Source organism: Lipophrys pholis, assembly GCF_963383615.2.
Source record: "Lipophrys pholis genome assembly, chromosome: 14".
Lineage (NCBI taxonomy): Eukaryota > Metazoa > Chordata > Actinopteri > Blenniiformes > Blenniidae > Lipophrys > Lipophrys pholis.
In genome coordinates this window covers 21,060,503-21,082,756 of record NC_137633.1, presented here as the reverse complement: position 1 = coordinate 21,082,756, position 22,254 = coordinate 21,060,503, and the positions used below count along the sequence as shown (strand labels likewise).

Genomic DNA, 22,254 nt, shown 5'->3' with positions numbered 1-22,254 from the left:
TGTGATCGCTGAGCGGTTGCCAGGGACACGCGTGTCTCATCCCGGATGATGACGGAGGGGCGCTCGTTTCCCTCAGCGGCACGTCCAGCTTCGTTTCCCCTGAATGACATGTTCTATAATTGTTGCTACTGTGAGACACAGCGACTGCACACGTTCCGTTTATTCATTATTACTCACAGTCAATTACTGGAGAGAAGAACAATATAGAAATACTTTATCAATCCCGGTGAGAAGTTCTCTAAATGAGAATATTCTGTTGGTATTGAATTAAATCTCACGAGACAAGCTGGCAACCATATCAGTTTTAATACAAAATAAATATTCAACTGAAGTAAAAACAGTCAAAAGGGTCCTTTTTACATTTTCATAATTTTCTTTGTGTAGTACACAAAAAAAAAACCCAAAACAAAATAAACGCACATCATATTATAGAAACACACCTGTGGGTGGTTGTGGAAAATCTGCCTCTTCAAGGTGGGGATTAAGCTCTTATTTTAGTGACTTTTCACAGTTATTTCATGTCATATCTGAGAACTACTCAAATTGGAGGAAATCAATTCGTTATTAATCATAAATTCCACATAGGTGTCATAGTGTTGGATGATGAGAGCTTGAACCACACTGACCCCCCAACTTTAAACACCACACATGCTTTGTCTCACTGTTGCTAGACTATCTGATGTTTCTTTTACATTACAATTCAGCTATTATTGTTAATGTATGTTGAAATCAATCAACAAAAAGAGCTGAAACGTCTGGTGAGACTTCAAATCGAGTCTGCAACTGTCTTTAATTTGACATTCATAATGAGACACTTTCTAATGACCTTAGGTTTAGTTAATTTTTCTTATTTTTTTTTAAGTTTAAATCATGATTTCTTTCCAAAATATGTTGAAAATATAAACCATCCATAGAAATTTAATCCCATTGATTTAAATTGACATTTTTGTTTTCCCCACCCTTTTAAATCTGGACTTCACACTCTCTGGTGTTCAAATCCGTTGATGTATTACTGAATCGGTGCTGCTTGATAGGCCTGATTCTCCTGAGCTGGAGAGTTTTCACGAAGCTCTTTTTCACATGAGGGATTCAGCAAGGACGAGACTCCACATGGCAAATGTCTTGACAGTATAACATATCCGTTAAAATAACTTATAAACAAGGTTAGGTGGCCTTATAATTATTCCATACACTTCAATAAATAAACTTATCTCTGGTTTTGGTCTGAGTTGAAGAAGCCCTTCCACCATCATGCTGATGGGGTGACTGATGTTTACAAGAAACCCTCCATCTTTTTTACATAGAGCAGTTTTAAATACTGTTATCATGAACACTAGAGGGAGACCTTTCATTCATTACACGTACGAAGCAGCAGTACGTTCAGTCTGACGTGTGTTATTGTAACAGGCCAAAAATGATTCTTGGATAATGTTTCAAACAAAAGATGACAAACTTGTAAAAGATTGTTGGTCCAACTATATTTAGCCGTATCAATAAATATAGATTTTTAGTGTAGTCACCTTTAAATACCAGGAAAAAAAAAAGACAAATTGATAGAACTTATACAGTAATACCGAGCATACAAAAGGACAACATCAGTCTGTTGGTTTCTACATTGCACTGGCTCCCAGGGATGTCCATGGTGTTTCACAGCAGCGTTTCCACTGACGTGAGCACACGACCTCTTGTTGAACCTTGTCATTACAAACGCCCCGCCGGTCAGCCGGAGAGCGTGTCAGCGCGTCAACCCGGCGGTTTGAGCCTCAGGCCGCAGACACGGTAATGGTGGATAAGTGAAGGAGACTCCTGGTGCTGTCACGGGGCTGGAAAGAAACTGCGAGCCGCACTGCAACAGTCGCCGCTGCAGTTACCTGCGAGGGATCTGGCACCTGAAACGCACACAAGGCACCAACACGTCTTTTAATGAACTCAAATAGCTGAGGAGCATTGCGACGATGCACTGCGCCATTACTTGTCACACTCCTTTGTTTTCTGCCTCTCTTTTCTCTTCCGACCTCGTCCTCTTTGTCTTTTCCTGCACAGAGAAAACAGTAGAATTAAATCGTGAGCAAACTTTTTCACACTGTCCTTAGGAACCGTAATACTTCGGAGCACAGCGTGTTCTTACCGTTCGACTTTAACAACGGGTTTCCTGATCCTGAAAAAAACATTTTGAAACTTTAGAAATAGTATCGGTGTAATATTGTTTGAAAGTACAGCATGTTTTCTTTCCCTTAAAATATATAACCGACAAGACGTGCTAAGGAAGCTGTTCAAGTTCGTAAATTAAAGGGACGAGTCGCAACCCTTTTATTGTTGTAATACCACTTTTCACCACAGGGTGGTGCAGTACAAGCCCAAACCTTTTTTTATTTGTGACTTTTACAAAATCTCTATAACTTTATTGTATAACATATTTGCATTGGAAACAGAAAGATTTACAATTCGTATGGCGAGTTGTTATCTTCTTGTTTCTTTCTAATTCCCTAAAAACCATCTGGCTTCTGAGTGTGTTATTATATGGTTTCCTCTTGTTTTTAACATCTACAACAGACACTGCCAAGGTTCTTTGACAGGGCGTTTTCAAGTGAAACCTGAAAACCCTCATTGTGTTTTGAGGGTTTGTTTACACGATAACAGTGTTCAGAGTAACTGAAAATGTAACTTTTTGAAAATGCTCTGGAAACAGGCGAAGAGGCAACTTTTTGGAAAACGGTTTGAATCCATCGCCGTGTTTCCAGAGAAAAAGGCAAGTTTTCTGAAACGAAAAAGTAGAAATGTTGTCGGTGTAAACGGGTCCTTAAAATGTCCTTTCTGAAACAAAGCAGTTCCTCCAATAGAAATCTCATTCACAGAATATCAACTACATCTTGAGGAAAGATTAAAAGCTTGATTCATTTTGAAAGCTCTCTTCTTTTTTTGTTGTTGAGGAAGTTGGAAATGACGGCGGGTTTGGTTGAATCTAACACATGTTCTCAGTCCAGCTACAAGCCAAATATTATCTTTAATATTTGGACCAGACAGCAATATTTTCCTAACACCTCTACCAGCTGAATGAGCAGATACAGTACAGTTGGAACAGCTGTCGTAACAAAACACTCAAGTTAAGCTACTGTAAGGCCGCTGGGATTGTAATCGGTGACAATTAAAAGTTCTGTTGCAAAGAAATCATTTTTTAAAAAGGATTGTTTAGATTCCAATCACATTTTTCATTAGCAGGTATTTGACAGTTTTCATTTGAATAATATGTGTTTGTTCAAAGGACTTTTCTCCAAAAAAACTCACTCAGTGTTTTAAACTGATAACCGCTTACATAGTGCAAATTGTACTTGAGAACGATTGTACTTAAAGAAAAGCCCCAAAATACGCATTAGTACAGTCCTGTGAGTAATTTCAACCTTTAGCTATGAGTGTTATTATTATGTGACTTGGCCGAGGCATTTATCAAAAACACCAATACAAATGACAAAAATGCAGAGAAACAGGCTTATATTTGCATATTTTTGCATATTTTAATATACAGTTATACTTTTATCATGTTGGCGTTGACATGATTTAGCATGTGTGCTTCTCATAGCCATGTTTACGATATCTGGAGAATTGGGGAAAAACTACCAGAAAGCAGAGAAATGGAGTTTTGCAGACATATATTTGTCGTCAAAGTGGCTTCTGGAGCTTATTCACAGATTTGTAACACAAGCTTCTCAGTACCATCCCAACACAAACTAATATTCAGAATGTTATGCTAGATATTGAAAGTTGAAGTGATTTTGGAAAAAGTGCACATTTTTCACAATTCTACAGCAACAAAACCCAGAATCAATCCACTGAATTTAGCCACGAAAGGGTTAATCGTTACAAATTGTTTGGTTTGTTTTCTTACCTACATTCACATGTCTGATGCTCCACAAACGTCATCTCAACATATTCCTGTCCTGGGTCGGACGGCCTGATTTTCAGCAGCTGGTGAGGGTGAAAGGATGCCGACGTTATCCAATGGAGCTGGAAACGACGCGGACACTCTGTTGTGATTGTCCTTACCTGCATGGTGACGTTGGTGGTTTGGGTGGGATGACACTCCAGGTTCTCGTCGCCACAGCAGCCAGCGCATCTGACCAGGGGAACGCAGGACGGGCTGTAGATGTGCTCCACCTCGGCGGGGTACTCCTGCACCACCTCCACCAGCTTCTCGATGGTCCGGCAGAAGCTGCGACCCCACACTTCTTGAAACATCAACACTATGGGTGAGAGAAGGACCGTCAAAGAGTTAGAAACCAGCTGGCACGTCTTCGTTTCGTCATGGCTTTTGCTGATGCGGCGCAATCTCACTGTGAGTCGTCACTCACTAGTGCACACACTCACACACCAATGGAAATGGTTTAGTGTTTTCTCCAGATACAATTCAAGACATGATAACGTTTCAGGAGAAAATGCAGCGTTTTTGCCTTCCAGAATAGTTTTGGCCTTTAAAGTTACTTAAGTACATTTCAAATATGTTTTCTGGTTGATCAACATTCAATGGCAACGCTGTAGTTTTCATGTAGGAGCACTGGTGGCCACACATGTGCACAGACAACAATATGATATAAACATTAATCATGGCGAGTACACAGACATTCAAATGGACAGATGACCAAGTTAGATTTGCTACTACAGTGACCATCAACTGTAGAAGTACCAAGTATGACACTCTTAAGGCCGCCATTGTTGTTATTGTGTCTGTAGTCCGACACGTGCGGGAAAACTATTTATGTTGCGCATGCACAGTAGCAGCGTTCCCATCGTCTACATGGAGCTCGAGCATTTCAAAAAGTTGCATTTTCAGTGACACCAAGCACGGTTGTGGTATTGATGGACCCAAATTGCAACCAAAATTTTGCATTTTCACTTGAAATTGTTGCGTATACAAGGCCCCACTGTGACAACTTCCTGAAGTTTGTAGGTTATGTGATGGTATTTCTTTGGTTGGATTGGAAACGCTGTGGAAAAATGCATCAAGCTCGAAACAAGGCACTTCCTCTGTAATCCAACATGATACTCGTAACATGTCCTGAAGCCGGTTGTGATATGCCAGTGTGCGTCCTGTTTGTCTAATGTACAGGATGCTTTCCGGTGGGAGTACATGTGTGACAGTGTCCCAGTCGCTGTGGGGGTCTGCGGGGGGAAGAACAGGGACGACCATGGCCAAACACAGAAGGAAGAGAAAACAAACAGTGGAAACATGGCCAAGAACAGGACCCTGCCGGGGTCGGCGCTGAGTCGCCCCGGTAGGCACCTCTGGGACTGCACTAACCCCCCGGGGGTCATCGAATGGAGCCCGACACCACGACAGCTGTTTATAAACGCAGGCGGCCTGGTCGGGACAGGAGGCCATGAACTGTGATGTAGTACAGCACAAATGGATAGTTCACCGGACAGTGAGTGCTCCTCGGGCCCAGTGTTCCTCTTCTGATTATGTGGCATTTTATAAGTCCTCCTTATCCTCAAGCACTCAATTTACTTCATTTTCTGAAGTTTACTTTGAACAGTGATTTGAAGGAAGAGGATCCCAGAGGAGACAGTCGGCAGGTAAATAAACTATGCTTGAAGAGACCAGCCCTGCTTCTCTAACTGGCGTATAAGAATCAAGATCTTAGTCTTTTCTATTTCATTGAATAACAAATACAAGATAGTTTTTTTCTTGAAATATGAGAGCTAAAATCTCTGTCCTTCACAACACTGGAGCTTCTTCTCAGCTTTACGTACCTTGTAGATCTTTGATAGGAAGAGACGAGACGAGCGTCCTAATCAGATACCTGAACCATCTCAACTGGTTCCTGATGGGGATCACTGAGGCTCTACTTTGATTGTTTTGGTCATGACCAAACGTTCCTGACTCTAGGTGAGGGTGGAGAATGGACGCAGCCCCATGAACAGAGAGCTTGAGTTGGGTTCTTATCCCCGAAAGAATCAATGGGCTCAGAGTTCGGGGTGCTTATCGACATCCCAACAGCTTCACAAAGCCACAAAGTTGTTTTCATTCTGCAGGCGCTCGTCTGAGAAGAGCAGAGGCGCCACCTTCTGGCCTCGACACAAAAGGCCCTTCTGACCTTGAGTATGAATACAACTCGCACTCCCACAAGACCGCACCCAGGACACTGTTCTATGTCTTGTCCAAATCCACAAAGCAAAGGTAGGGTGGACTGTCTATCTCGCCTGTGCCCTCAATAATCTGTAAGAGGGTGAAAAGCGGTTTCACAGCCAGAACAAAATCCACATTGTTCCTCCTGATCTGAGGTTCGACTATCGGTCAGAGTGAGTGTCTTTTCCAGTGTCCCATCATGGACAGTTCCAAGGATTCGGAGAAGTCTGATGCCCTGATAATTTGCAGACAATCTCTGGTTTTCTCCCTTTAAAACAGAGACCACCACAGCCCTGGCCTGCCGGTCCAAGCAGTTATCAACAGATGTCATAAATAATTCACATTATCTGAGCCACCTGCTGTCGATGAAAACATTCACCTCTGGTTAAGAGCTGATGGGCAGAGCCAACAATCACCGGAACACATTTTCACCTGCAAACATCATCTGGTCGTGAAAGTTTGTCTAAAATATGTGTCACATGCAGTGAAAGAATCCAGAATCTCACCTTCCATTGTGCTGTTAATGCTTGACAAGGGAAGACACTGCAAAACAGAAAGAGAACAAGTCATTGTTATGAATCCCTTTTGATATATTGTGGTTATTAATCCATCCATCCATCCATCCGTCCATCCATGTGACGTGCTTCATCAGAGAAGTTGAAAATTGCGATGATGAACAAGTCCCTGCATGATGTTCATGTTTTGCTTTTTAATTACAGTTTCTTTCTTTTTCTTGGCACAGTTTTGCAGAGGTGATTCCAACTGTTGGAGTATAGGAACCTGAAAAGACAAGTTGAGTTTTGACTCATGAGTTAGGATCTTCGCAGGTTTGTGGAAACTGAATCTTTTGCACATTGTTCTCTCTCATAATCACAAAGGACAATAAAGTTCTAATCCGAGATTAGGTTGTCGTTCATCAGGTTATTATCGTCTTTCCTTAATTATTGGGTTTTATCTCCTTTTCACCCACACAGTACAACTGCATTGTTTTCATATCACTAGAATAAACTGGTTAATCATACCAGACCAAAGAGAGTAGTGCAATCCTCCTCTAGGGGGCACTAGAGAGGAATATTTTCCCACCATGATCTTTCCTTTGTCATGTTTATTCCTTTGTCGCCTGCCCTATTATATTCAAAATACATTTGTTGACTTCTTCAGCATCTAATTAACACAGGAAAAGTTTTTGGGGGATATTTGTCCCAAAAGCAGTAAAAACTTATAAAGTAAAAAACATTAGACAGGCTGACATTCAATCAAAAGTACAACTTCAAGACAAAAGATAATCAGAGTGTTATGGTTACGCTCTGTTTGTGGGGACTCATCTGCCCACGCTTAAAAAAGCAAGTGTCAAACGTAAGGTCAGTGGGCCAAAATCGGCCCGCAACGGGCCCCGATCCGGCCAAACCACCAAGCAAATAGTGGAAATTTCAAGAAAAACACAGATTTTTTTTAAGACATTTCTTCAGAGTAGCGGACAAACAACACTGAGACCTGAGCTGAGATATCAGCATGAAAGCGAGCCACCTTGTTGCTATCAAACTCGCCTCAAAGCCACGCTGTCAGGGTGAGTTTGTAAAAAAGCCCATAATGCAACAGCTATAGGAGGAGGTTTTGGACATTTCACTGTATTTTGGACGAGAAGGTTTCATTAAAATTGGCTTTATGTTGAGATTGGAGTCATTTTCAGTGTTCATTCTTTGGTTTTGCGACATTTTCTTCACGTATACTCTGGTATACTCAAGGTTATTATAGCACTATTTTACCACTCAAGATGGAATTGGGCTGTTTGATTTCTTCAGAATTTTGGTTTTCTTTTACTACCATACCAGTCTAACATGTACATTTATTACTGACACAATTCAAATATCAAATCCAGAATGTGTTGAATTGTAGTCAACTTTAAACCCCAGTGGTCGTATCTGGAATTACACTGTGCAGTGATGGGACAGGCTGCACATCCAGTCACTCCAATATATCACATTGCTCTGTATGCCCAACTGTTTAGGTTCAAAACCTGTTTCCTGTGGTGTAAGATTCAGCTTTCTATTTATTTTCCCATTAATGGTTTCCCCCTCTGTCGTGATTGTTTCCCATCATCTCATGATAAACAGAGTGAATCTCATTCGCCTGGGAAAACACAAAACCTCTGGTTGACTCCGTTTCAGGAAGGGAAATCTCCATTTGATAAAATACCCTCTGGCAGTAGCGCAGGACGGGCGGCAGACAACCTGCTTCTGCAATCTGTCCTCATCGCAGAGGTTTGGTTTTCACTTTTCCAGTGCCACAAACCTGATCACATTCACTCTGTAACAATGTCTGAGTTCACACTGATACTGCTGTGAAATGTGCTGGACGAAACCTTGTTATGTAACAGCAAACACACAAACAAGGACTTTCCTAAACGGTGTTAAGACGGCGGAGTTTTACACCATCTGTCCATCCTCTTCCTGTTTTGAATTGGTCTAAGGATAGCATCTGTCAGGCACACTGCTACACTCAGCCATTTTTTTTTTTTTTGTCCAAACAATGTCATTTAAAAGGAATGTCCTGATTTAATGATGATGATGATGCATTCAGGCTCAGAGAAGCATGCCAGGGTCTCGGCCCGTGTCAGCAGGTCTGCAGAGCGCATCGTGACATTAAAATTAGAAATACCCAAAAGCTTTCGGTCAGCCACTTAGCAGCGAGTCCTCCCTGCGTTTGGGGATCTGTGGAGGACTCTCCCCCACTTTTCCAAAGTGTTCGGTCATCTTGGCCAAAGCGTACAGCTGTTCCTGTGACAGCGGCGTCGCTCTATAGAGCTGCGCTCGCTGAACCGTGTCGACTGAACAAAAACGCAGCGGGACGCCAGCTCCACTTGCAGAATATTCTTTCTGCACAGCATGGGAAAGCCACAGTTCAGTTTAAGTCATTGTTGAAAGTCACTCGCACTCTGTGGGGAACTGTCTGTTTCTCATTCTCTACGAGCAATGCCAGACTGATAAAATAAATCCTTTTCCTCTGATAATTGGCATCAGATCTGTTCTCTCCTTTCTCGTCTGCGAGCGTCGAGGAGCTCGAGCAGAGGCAGCTCCAACATCACAAGGGTTTTCTGGCTCTCGGCTCGCCTGCCGTTGAGAATGTGGAGAGGTGGGGTGGGTTTGTTGACCTTGGTCATGGGTTACGCCTTGACATGACAAGGAAACATCTTTGGCACCTCTTGATGTGGAGAACTGAGGAATGAACTTCCCAAAAGGAGCTGCCAGATTATGAAAGCCTGCCTGAGGATCCTCACATAGCCCCACCCGGCCTGCTAGTGAGCCTGCGGTATTATCTCCTAGAAAAATGGTGGCTGAAGGTGATTTGGCTCTTGTTGAAAAGACGGGAGCGTTCCTCGTCAATAAATGTGTATAAACCTGAGCAATAACTCCTGAAGGCAGATCAGGCTCTGAGTGTTGCTTTCGCTTCCCTCCCACATGACCTTATAAGGTTTTACTTGTCCTCAGTGAGGTTCTACTATCGCCGTCATTTTTATTTATTGTTTTCATAACGTGGGCGTTAAAACCTCTGAGGCTGACTGTGACAAAGGACTGCACAAATAAACTCGACCTGACTATAAATTCTCCTAATCCTGGTTCATGAGGAAATACCTCCACTTTGTTTGCTTTCAATTTGTCACTGTTAAGACAGAAAATTAATCTCATTTGTTGTTCGAGTAGCGGCTGCATGTGTTGGATCAAACTTAATCTATTCTAATCATCATAAAGAAATAATCCCTTGACTGGATTTTCAGCGATTTCCACAGACCAGAGGTGTCAAACACATTTTTCTGTGGCCACATACGTGAAGAGGTATGTGGACATAAGTGGAGTTCAAAACAATTATTTTGATAATTAAAAGCCATGTTTTTGGAATATCTTGCAGCAGTAATGAACAGAAATCTAAACTCTAAAAAAAGATATAGTGGAAAAACCGTTATGACAGTTGCAGTTCTTGACTTTTTAATTTGGCTGCTCAACTTTGATTTTAGATGCGTTGATTTGATGGGTTTGTCTTGCCTGCTTGAGAAATAGCTTTAGGCTCCATTTACATGGGAATGTTTCAAGTGGAAACACATCGTTTCTGGGTTTTCGTTTCAGAAAAATGTTGAGCTTTCAAAATAAGGTCCATCGTCAGTGGACGATGCAGTTTTCATGTTGGGCCACTAGTGGGTGCTGTTATTTGTTTTTTGTAATGAAACCATAGCAATATGCTATACTGTTGTTATTGTCCATCTACTTGCGCATGTGCAGAAGAACTGTTTACTACGGCCGTGGTGCGCGGACCATTTTCAAAAAGTTCCACCTGGGAGACCATTTCCAAAGAGTTGCATTTTCACCGGCTCCAAGCACCGTTGCTGGTAAATGGGGAATTAGAAGATCAGAAGAGGAGCTGCATCAATCTTAGGCTGCGGTCCAACTGGAGAATCACACTCCGACTATACATGTAGAAGGATGAGTAATACAGTGCAGGAGTTAAAAATGTGGGCAACCCACGCACGCGTCATTGTGCTGCAGTATGAACACGAACAATAACTGCCATCATGAATGAAATAAACCCTGTGGGTGATTATTTTTTGAAGGAATCATATGACTGATTTTGAATTTATCTAGGAAAAGAAACACATCTCCTTTATTTTCTAAGAGCAGTATAAAAAGATTCTGGGTTTTCAGCGTGTTTGACTATGACACGAAATAATTAAAAATAATTTCTTTTGAGAAACTGAGCTTTGCTTTTTCTTGACGACCAGGGGTAGAAGTATTCATCCGTTTTCAATACTGCTTTAACTAATTCTGATCCCAGCGAATAAAAGGTGAAGGCTCACTTGAAACTTTGACGTGTATTGTGGTCTTAGACTCATGTGCGACTTATAATCTGGAAAATTTGGCACTTTTGAAAATTTTGAGTGAGAAAAGATGGGCTGAGTTCTTGGAAATCTGGTAGAAAAAATGATCAATGCTCAAACCTGTAACAGCAATCCAACTTCATTGTCTGTCCATTCGAATGTCCCATTGTTAGTGTTTATAGCGTATTGCTCTCTGTGCGCATGTGTGTGTGGTTTCATTACAAAAACAAACAGCAGCACCCACTAGTGGCCCAACATGAAAACAACAGCGTCTATATCTCCAAACATTTTGATCTGCTTTTGTTTCCAACACATTCTTCAAACTGAAAATTCCTGCTTTTCAGTCACCAAAGAGTCATTTTATTTTATTGTTTGAGAAATGTGCTTTGAACATTTATATAGGAAAAAGGAAATTACTAACAATGCAATTTAAAGCAGTTAAAAGTATATTTTAGCAGTTTTGGTACTACTAAAGCACTTTTGACAATAGTTTGACCTGTAATGAAACACATTAACAATTGATTTGAGTATGACGATTTCACCTCAGATCCATTTTTGATTATCTGTCTGATTCTGTTTGTTCCACTCACTGTGCCAGAAACCTTCTCAGGAAAGAAATCCTTCATCATTACATAGTTAACAAGGTGGAAATGTAATCGCCCCTCCCAGCTCACTGTTGTACAACGTGTTCAGCTGTTGACATGTGGTCCTGAGCCTCGCCGCTGCCTTTGACCACATCGATTCGCCGGGCGACATTATGCTGGAGCGAGCGTGGATTAAAACGTCTCTTACTATTAGAACTCACAAGAAACTATGGCATTTAGAGTTTTTCCTGTATGTGTAAAAAGCTGGTGTTTGAGAGTTGGAAGCTGTACTTGTGGGTCGGATCAGAGGACCTGTGGCGTCCCCGGGCTCCCGCCGTCAGGCCGCAGAGGCCCCGGGCCTCATTACTCTCCGGTCCCACACAGCTGAACTGCGTCATCTTTAACCCCGCTGCTTATTCCATCTGTCAGAGGAAGGGCAGCGTGCGTAGGGAGCACAAGTAAAACATGACGGGGGGACCCGGCGTACTGGTCAGATGATTTTTCATCTTTTGAGACTGGAGCGGGGGAGGAGGTGACGGGTAATTCAACAGCAGGTACTGTGGACGTCTGCCAAAGTGATCTGGACAGCGGCCAACAGCGTCCTCCGAGTGTTTCCACAGAGGAACAAAGAAAAGTTGTGCGAGTCCGATGCAGAGTTCTCTCTGCATTTCCTAGACTTATTGGTCGGGACAGGCTGGGTGGTGGAGCTGGAAAATGGCAGCTGTTTTGTCTTCTGACGGTTTAGGGTGAGGCAGGTTTGTTTCCCAACATTTCAAATTTCAGCTTTCAGAAACCCATAAATCACGATAAAAAGTACTTCTATTTCAGTCCAGAATGTTTAACCTTCACAATAACCTGCTGGCACAAATACATAGTTACTCTTTGATTGGAGAATGATGGAGTATCACGCAACTTGCTCGTTTACAGAGGCATCATTTCACACTCTGTTGAGTTTTTGGGGATCATATTCCTCTTGTAAATAGCAGTGCAAAAATTATTTGATTTCTACTGCTCAAAATAGCATGGAAAGACATGAATTTCACAATGCCGGCGAGTATTTTCACCACTATAATCTTCAGGCAGTGCGGCTAAGTACAGTCACCAGTAGGTGCTCTTTAGGTAAAAAGCAGCTTTCGCAACTCCAACGCTGCGAGATGATTCAACGATGTCTTCAGCCACACAAAGGAAATGCAGATAAGATTTGTTTTTAAAAGTATCTAATTGCCTCTTGTTTAGTGTCTTCTGTTAAATATTTCAACTGTTAAATGTCCTGTGCTGCTGCTGAGCTTAAACATTTCAATAAAGTTAGACATTCGTCCGCATCACATGGTTGATTTATGGTCATATCATTGAGAAATATAGTCTAATCTATTCATTTGAACTCGTTTTAACACCTGTAGGTGTGTTTATAAAATCCATCCATTCATCCTCTGCACCAATTTGTCCAAGTCCTGGTTGCAGAGAGGCTTAAAGCTATTTTTCAATAAGCAAACTGCAGGTTACACTCTGGATGGGTCCATGTCAAGGGCCTGGTTCTGGTGGCATGAGCTTGATTATAAGCCTCAACGCCATAAAGCATGTTTTTGCACGAGCCACTGACAATTATGGTTGTATATATTGCCCCTGTCATTGTCAAGGCCTCAAGCGGTTCCAACTGTAGTTAAATTAGAGAATCGAATTCGACCAAATGTTTTTGGGCTGAGTGAAGAAACCTGGAGAAAACCCAGGAATGCTGCATGCCTGTGTATTTCAAAATCATGATGATAGATATGTCATATTTTCATGAATCTCTGCTGTTGCTCCTTCTGTTGAGTGTCTCCTGAGCTGATTACTAGCTTTCCTCTGCTTGATAGTACACTCCCGTGTCTTGTCTCACTCTCCTCCCTGCTCTCTGTGGACTTCGTTCCCTCTGTATCAGCCAGTTTTTTATTTTTGTTTCGTTTTTTTGCAGCATATCATGTGCATTTCGTCTTTAATCATATCCTTGATTCAGGTTTCGTTCCTCGTCCAGTCTCGAAAGCTCGCTTTTGGTTTCAAACGCTGATTATAAAGTCGGTGTGACCTGCATCAAGCTGTGCATGAGTCTCTCAACTTCCCTGACACATTAAAGTGGAAGCCATTACGTCACACATTTTTTTACTTGTTTGTTTCATTGGCTTACATTAAATTATACTAACTTATATATAAATATATATATATATGGGTAAATAGCATCTGGGACCACTAGATGTCACTCTGTGACAACAGAATGTGTTACGATACAACAGGAAAACCTTAATTACTGTTGTATTTGACCGATGGAGCAAGAAGAATGTCACCATAAAGAAAAAAGCTGGACAGCAGAATTAGCGGGAAAAAAAAGTTATATTACACAAAAAGAGAGATAGAAAAAAACAGTATGTTGTTTTTTCCTTTTTTTTGACAGATGTGACTTAGGCCCCATTTGCACATTGAATGTTTTTGTGATAACGTGATAACACAAAACGTTCGATGCATTTTGGGTGTCTGTTTACACAACAACGGTACTTGAAGCCACTGAAAACGCAACTTTTAGAAAACACCCCAGCTTCGTCTCCGTGGAAACGTGAGTTGATGGACAATAACAACAACTGGCAGCCTTCAGAGTGTCATGACTCCCAGTCCATATCATCCTGCTGTCTGTCTATACGAATGTCCAAGAACTCGCCATTGTTAACGTTTATAGCGTTTTGTTCTGTGCACGATTTCATAACAAAAACACAACAGCACCCTCTAGTGGCTCGACATGCTAACGCCATAAGTTTCCGTTTCAGAACAGTGTAAACAGGAAACTTCTGAAACCAAAGCGTAAAAATTCTGCATTATCCTTTGAAACGTAGTCGTGTAAATGGGGCCTTATACCCACACTGGAATGATAGTCTGGAAATCATGGTAAAATCTTGAGAAAAGAAAAAAAAGGGCTGACTTCTTGGAAATCTGGCAAACGCTGATTGATGCTGGATTTCTTAAAAGCTGAACATGAGTGACAGCAGAATTCAACATTAACATGGGCAAACACATACTGTACACGTTGGTTTGGACATTTCTATCAACTGAAGATTTTCTCAAAAATAATGTTTAGCAAATAAATATCAAAGTATGAAAGCAAATGTGTAGAACGGGCAGAGGCAACCGCCTCCTGGTCTTACTTGAAGCTTAACTCAACACGAGACCACACAGGGGAGAGAAAGCACTAAAGCAGAACGAGTGAATACAAACACAGAGACAGCTCGACAAGTGAGAAACCAGGCTTCACTGATCTTCATCCATCCTTCACCGTCAACCAGATTCCACATAATCAACACCGTGACCGCAACATTAATTGTTGGGCCTTTCATGAGGCCCGAAGGTCACTGTATCCGTTCTCCGCCACTACAAAGGAAAAGCCGGTCCTGTTTTGTATACACGAGGCAGGTGAGCATACGGGTGACAGCAGTGCCATTACGGGACTGACGGTCTCCAGCTGGGTCTACAGGGTGGTCAGGTCACGGCTCATGATCGCACGACGCAGCCAAAACAGCACTGACAACCTGCAGAGCTGCAGCTAAAAGTGCCGCCACAGTCCCTCAAGTAATCAGGATCCTTTGAAATGCAAAGTTAATTCACACATTGGGAAGCAGACATGTTGATATTTATGCAGAATTAAACCCATAAAGTTGAAAGAATGTGAACTTATTGATAATTCTTTATTATTTGACATAATCTCCCATTAAGTCTTTTAATTTGAAACTGAAATGCCACAAAATGAACATCTAGAACAATATCGATCAAAATTACTGCCAGGTTATTACATGCTTTTTAAATAAAGAAAATGATATAAATTGTAAGTCCAAACTAATTCAAAAATAACTGTGCTTTTGCAATTGATTAACCCTTTAACAACCACAATAAAAGGAGGTCTCAAATAGAATTTCTTCACATTTTGACAACTATTTTATTTATAGACATAATGCAAAACCGCCGTATGAAAATGCTCCAACTTAGGATCAGTTTTGAAAAAGTTGTGTTTTCAATGTCGTGTAAAGACTCCCCAAAACACAAGTTTTGTGTTTACACTTGAAAACGTTCTCGGGGCCTCAATCAGGTCGACGAAAGAGTGACTTTTCACACAAGCAGTCTATCTATACTTCTACTTTTGCTACATCTCTGTGCTGCACATAGATGCTGGACACCCCAAACTGGAGACCGTCACAGAGATCCCGCAGTTAATAGATGATTGAATCAATTTAATAAGTCAAACAAACATTGTTCGATTACACAGTGAATCGAGTCACATTAATTGCAATCAGTTTGTCATAGAGTAATCGTCCTGTCAAGTGACAGGAGGGAATTAAAGCTCCATATCAATTTTTGATTTAGATAAACAAGATTTCCTCAGTGTAAGTCCATTAATGTACTAATGTCTCCCTGAAGACACACATGCAAACACAGTCTCTGTGTAAACTGTGCTCCCCGTCTGCACACGCACACACACACACACACACACACACACACACACACACACACACACACACACGACACAGGTCTTGAGATAACGCTGACCGGTGGTAATTGTGGTCTCTATTACAGTAAACGCTGTTCTGTAAACCACAGTAAATTACATCCAGATGGGAGATTAAAGCTCACTGAGGAGACGGCTGCCTCGAGCACTCCTTCTCCTCCTCTTCCTCTTCCTCCTCCTCCTCCACCTCCTTCTCTTCCTCCTCCGCAGGAGGAAGGATAAATCCATATTTCCTGATTGAGATTGCAACTCTCCCCTGGGCCGGGGCATTACAACTGGAGAGAAATACCACAACAACGCAAATAACAGCAGGTCAATCGCACTCCACCGCTTGCAGACACAAAATACTTCTTTTTTTTTTTTTAATGTGTGATTGTCTGAGCTGCTTCTCGACAACTTCCTGTGTGATTCTGAGAAAATGAAGCTGCACCTGATGTTTACTGCTCGCGCCATTGTGACAACTGGAAATGTGACGTCACAGCAGGCTAACGCAAAAACAAACGTATGTGTGTGGGTGTGTGTGTGTGTGATACAGATGGTCAGTCTCAAGTATTGTTTTGCTGCTGGTGATGACGTAAAGGAAACACATGTGTAACGTCATGTCCTCACACATATGAGAGCGGGAACGGCGGCTTTCTTTCTTTCTTTCTTTCTTGCACCTCAAAATGACTATTGTATTTGGTGCTGTATAAATAAAGTTGAATTGAATTGAATGTCTTTCTTTCTATCTTTCTTTCTTTTGCAGGGAGGCATAAAGGAACACGCTTTACTTGTGAAGTGATGAGTCAAACCGTCTGGCAACATGTCGGGGGAGAAGTTTTCCAATATCTGTTTTTTTATGATTTAATCTGAGGGAATGCTGCTTCTAAAAACAGACACCAAAAATTCACGACTGCCTTGCAGAGAGGCTTCAACCAGAAAACTTTACACATTTCTACAAAGACACATTTTTACAGCTGAATATATTGTGAGGGTAATGGAGAAGAACTAAAATGATAAAATAAGCTTCAGGGCAAAAACCAAAGTGTGATAGTTGCAGACTATATATGAAGACTTAAACCTTCATGGGTGAAGTTGCCATATATGGTCACTTCTAGTTCTTTACTGTTTCTTTAATTGTCAAAAGTAACAAAAAAAAAAAAAACACATTAATTTTCTGATAAAAACACATCTTTTGCAGGATAGTAGGAACATAATCAAGATGAGATAACAGGATTGTGAAAGCATTTTCATGACAATTATAGCCTATTAAGCGATATTTTTAAGGGTAAGCTATGAAATACAATGTTATTTGCTAATATTTCCATTTTCCAGCAGATTTAAATACATTTAGTTGTGTGTTTTTAATTACTAAAAGTTCAAAAATATATAACAACGCCTGAGCGTGACATTCTGCTGTTACATACATTTAAACTGGGTGCATGTTGTGACTTCTAAGCCTCTAACTGACACCAGACAATTTCATTTTATTGCCTGTGGATCCCAGCAGCTGTTAATGATAATGTCTTAATAATGTAGAAGTATTAGTTGGTCTTAGCCTGAAACAACTACATGGCGTGAGACTAAGCATGTGCACATTCGGGGGTTTAATGGGCGTGTAATGTGGTTTAAGCTCTTTGAGAGGGGGCTCACCCTCCCACAGTTTAAAAACCTCTGGTTCTGATACAACTTAGTGCGGTCAAATAGGCAGGAGAGACGAGCAAATGTAGATTTTAACTGATTTTATTGGGGGAAATTCAAGTTGTTTTGTCTTTTGCATACACCAACACACACTGTGTGACTCTTGAATTGGATATTAAATCACACAGGACAGCGGAGAGCGTCAAGGAATGTGTGAAAAACACTGCAGAACTTTTGTAACAGTCTGGCCGGCAGACTATTATTGTCCAGAGGGGAAACCCAGGTGCTTCCACCCGCGGTCAACATCCATACAGCAAATCAAACCCAGAGATGAAATGATGGTTGTGTTGAGTCCATGACCAATCAGAACAACTGAAATAACTGCATTAGATAGAGTCATCTCTGAAATCACAATAGTGAAAAAACTTTTTTTAACAACAAAAGCAAGTTGTTGCTCGTTTATGACACTCCCGTGGTTCCTACGGGAGACGTCTGCAGTGGAGTAGGTTAAAGCCCTCATTGTGTAATAGTAAAGTTCAAGTGCAGCTGTGGACTCTTGTTCCTCACATCTCCTGTTTCTGATCAGATGGGCAGTCAAACAGGAAGCAGAACAAACACTTTTGTCTGATTATAGTTTTATGCTTTAATCCAATCCTGGGATTCTGAATTATGAGGCTCGTAGAAAAGAGCTATAGGTCGGCGTAACAGAAGGAGAAATCAGGTGAGGGGGATTCCCTTTTCCCTCCATGTCTCTTTTTCCTTACAGGTGCAGAATAAAGTATGCGGGTCACATGATCTGCCCAGGCGACTCCAGAAGAGAGCAGACGCATTGTCTCCCTCATGTGTTGGGTGTCTTTACATTTTCAGAACTGAATTTGTCGTAACTGTGACGAAAAGAAAGTGAAACCATAAAACAAAGTAGGGAAAGTCCAACAATTGACCAAAAACTACTACTTGGCTGCAGTTCGGTTCATCCTCCCACACTTTGAAAAGCCTCTCTTGTAACCTCTCAGTTCAGATTTCCTCCTTGTCTTATCCTGCAACAATCCCTGGCTCGACGCATCAGCCCCGAGGAGGCGTTCTGTGTGTCTGTGGGTCGACACTGATTGATTAGACACACCGTGTAACAGAAACCTGCAAAGTTATTAAACAGTTGAAGACGTTCTCACCCTCCCTTGGCCGCTCCCTTTTTTGGAGCAGACCTGAATGAGCACACGAGTCACGAGGCAGCTGACAGCAACTCCAGCTGTGAGAGTTATGAAAAGGAATTACTATCAATGATGGGCACATTTTTAATGGTAGAGAATCTCTCAGAAATCGCTGTATCAGTCACGTAAAAATGCATCTCTTGTTGATTATGTCAAGTGTCCTGTAAACATGACTGCAGCAAAGCAGCAGGAGAGCCAACATCATCCAACTGGCAAAGTCTTCAGATCCTCTGTGACAGATTGGACGTTAAATATTAGGACTGCGCATGTTTACATTTGCCATCAGTCTTCGGGGGGCAGCAGGGGGCATTCAACCTGCTGCATGTCGAGGGCCCTGGATTTTGTCACTCCTGTTTTGACTAAGCAGGCCATGAGCTGATTATGAGGATTAGAAGAAATGCGGTGATCCCATGCCTCTCCCACTCACTCTCAACTTAGCAGCAGCTGCAAAGTATCCAGTTTGAGACTCGGGTGCGACGTGAAGCCTTTTTTTTTTCCATTCTTGAAAGCCTGAGTGAGCTGCAGTGTGAAGCATCTTTTCTGCATCGTGGTATCGGTGTGCTCCAGGATTCAACAGAAAGCAGCAGCAGCAGCAGCAGATGAAGTGTGACAGTGGCAGAGAATAGACAAGAGAACGGCCTGGTTTTGCATTAAACATGAGAGCCATCGGGGGAAGGCTGTCAGCAGCCCTGAGAGGAAATCAAAGGCTGAATAGGTTCAAGCGCTGCAGCGTTAGGTAGCACGAGTCCAATGGCACATCCTCTTACAAGTGTTTCTGGCCTCTGAATGAGTCCTCACTCTGGTTTCAACTTTGCTCGGTTCGAGCAGATTTCCATTAAAGAGACGGAGGCAATGTCAGGCGACTGGGAACAGACCCGCTTTGTACTGATCCATTGTTGCCTGACAGTGATACGACTGGCCTGAAATGACTTCATTCATACACACAGATATACATGTTTATCTTCTATATTATCGGTGACAATGCAAGTTTAAATAAAACATACAAAGGGAAGTAAAACAAAACGTGTGCATGTGACAATCTGTCAGCATCATCCCATAAATGTTCAATCTGTCTGGGCGGCTCTCACCAAAATCTGCTGCTTCAGCGACGGCAACGTTAGAGAAAACACAAACATTAAAGTTTATTGCAAATTACTTATTTAGAGAGCGTGTCACCAAGAGGACAAGCAGTGTTTCTATGATGAAGAAACACAAGAAAAGAAGGAACAATCCATGTCTGTGAAACTGGCCTTCACACTGTAATTATAAGCTTAGTAAGTTTCAACAAATACAACAGTGAGTCACACTGCGCCGTCACCTACACAGGCAGAGCGCTGCAGTTTGTCACGTTCCATCTTATGAATGAACTGTGCTGCATGGCGCTCATTCAAAGGGGAACCAAGCAGGGGCGGAGCGTCCGTGGTGGCACGAGGGGGCACCAGCGCCCCTCGCGGAATCTGATTGGTCACCTCGTGCCCCCAATTCTCATTGGTTCTTAGTCATGTTAATCAGCATAAACTTGAGAGGAATTTGAAAGATGTTGGATGGGATTTCTTATGTCCTTTGAGAAATAACTTTTTTTTTTCTTTGCTGCAAAAAACTGAAATAAAAGTTTCGCTCTGTGATGAAAGGCAGTTTCTGTGAAAGATTGCTATGATCATTGAACTTTATTTGATAGTTTTCATTCCTGCCCCGATGCCACGCAAGGTGCTTGGCCTGCTTTAGGAGACATTTGTGGTTGAGGGAAGTAGGCGTGCACACCCGGCCAAATGGTGAGATGAACGGATTAGGTTAATAGAATCTAGTTAACAGAAAAGGTCATCTCTCAATTGGAAGATGGCAGGTTCGATTCCACATCTCCCCGTTTGAATATCAAACTGTCCTTGAGCAAGACACTGAAGAGTGCAATATAAGGGAAATCTATAGCCCATTTACAATATATGCACTCTCCTCACAAAGTGAAAACATGATTTTAGCCAACAAAATAAAAGAACAAAGCAACAACAACAACAAGATAAAGGTTTATTCCAAGAGTTGTGGTTGTGGTTGCCCTATATCTCTGGATCCGCCCCTGGGATCAAGGTGATGGAGGACAATGAACAATCATCCCTCCTTTGTCTGCCTCTCATGACTCAACATGACCAGAATATTAAACCAAAGAAACATTATTTTACATTTTAATCAAAACTCAAACCATCAGAAGGCGCACCGCAGATTAATAATGAGTAGAGTTGTGTCAGAGGTGATGAAAAGTGTGCAGGAGATGTGTTCATACCTGTGCAGGTGAGAGCAGCAGATAAAGCGCCACCACAGTCTCGATGATCTCACGGAGTCTCATCTCGTGATGTGTGCGCGCGGAGAGCCGCTGTTTTGGCTCCCGGTGCGCGCGATCACACACAATCCAACACACGCCAAACAGACGTCCCAAACTGTGGCTTCACAAAAAAAAAAAAAAAAAAAGAAAGAAAAGAAAAAAGATGCTGACCGGGAATTTCCAAGTGAGCCGGCTCGGTGAGGATCGAGCGGTGTCAAGTTGCTCCGCAGCAGAAACCTGAAGAAGTGGATGCTGCTCACTTATGGATCAGGCCCCGGAGGCAAAAGTTTGCAAAGAAATAGTGCAGGCGAAATAGTTCTGGCATGCACACACAGTGGAAATCGAGCCAAAGCAGACTTTAAAGTCCAGCTGCAAGTGCAGTTTTAAAGTTTTGAGGATTCGCGTCATGCGTAAAAAAAAGCAACCTCTGCAGCTCCGATCTGCGCTCCACACCGCAGAGAGAAACACTTGTGTCTAATTGCCCCCCACACTACCTTTTTTTCTTAAGCTTTGACCATTTAAATCTCCTCCCCTTCCCCCGGTTCCCTCTCTGCCTCCACATTTTACCACTTCTTCGAAGGCAGGGGCGGATCCAGGGAGTTTGTACAGGGAGGGCCCAGACAGGGCACCAGCACCAAGTTATGAAGAGTGGCGTTGTCACTGACATCTGTTTTTAGATACACTACTCATCATAAATAAGTTCATCCCTTTTCTTTGTAAGTAATGAAGCCTGATCCGAGAAATACCTTACATAAAATTAAAATTGGTTGAAACTGGAGCGGTGCTGTTTTGGGCATTTCAGTGCAAATTATTGCATTTAACTCTATAAACCTTGACTTTCCTCCAAATAATTTTGGACATCCATAGCAAATGTCTGTAAATATGTGGATTTTCTCTGGGTACTCCAGTTTCCTTCTACAGTCAAACAAAAGCAACAGCAACAAAAAAAAAAAAAAAAAGCTTGCATTGAGGCTAATTGATGATTCTGTCCAAAGCGGTCCAGAAGTCGACTGGACAAATG

General features: G+C 42.0%; 1 protein-coding gene across 1 annotated transcript; it reads right to left on the bottom strand.

Annotated features, from left to right (window-relative positions):
• Positions 1–282: 282 nt before the first annotated feature.
• Positions 283–21,729, bottom strand: pgfb (placental growth factor b). Its single transcript, XM_080479316.1, has 7 exons — positions 21,195–21,729; positions 6,628–6,664; positions 4,042–4,238; positions 3,884–3,963; positions 2,129–2,158; positions 1,973–2,035; positions 283–1,889 (listed from the first exon to the last, which is right to left on the bottom strand). The coding sequence occupies exons 1-7, from the start codon at positions 21,255–21,257 to the stop codon at positions 1,868–1,870; spliced, it is 492 nt and encodes a 163-aa protein (XP_080335442.1). The 5' UTR covers positions 21,258–21,729; the 3' UTR covers positions 283–1,867.
• Between the last annotated feature and the right edge of the window lie 525 nt (positions 21,730–22,254).

Coding starts and splice junctions, on each gene's coding strand:
- pgfb (XM_080479316.1), bottom strand. CDS start 21,257: ATGAGACTCCGTGAGATCATCGAGACTGTGGTGGCGCTTTATCTGCTG. Junction 4,239..6,627: donor CATTAACAGCACAATGGAAG/GTGAGATTCTGG, acceptor TCTCACCCATAG/TGTTGATGTTTCAAGAAGTG. Junction 3,964..4,041: donor CCACCAACGTCACCATGCAG/GTAAGGACAATC, acceptor CACCCTCACCAG/CTGCTGAAAATCAGGCCGTC.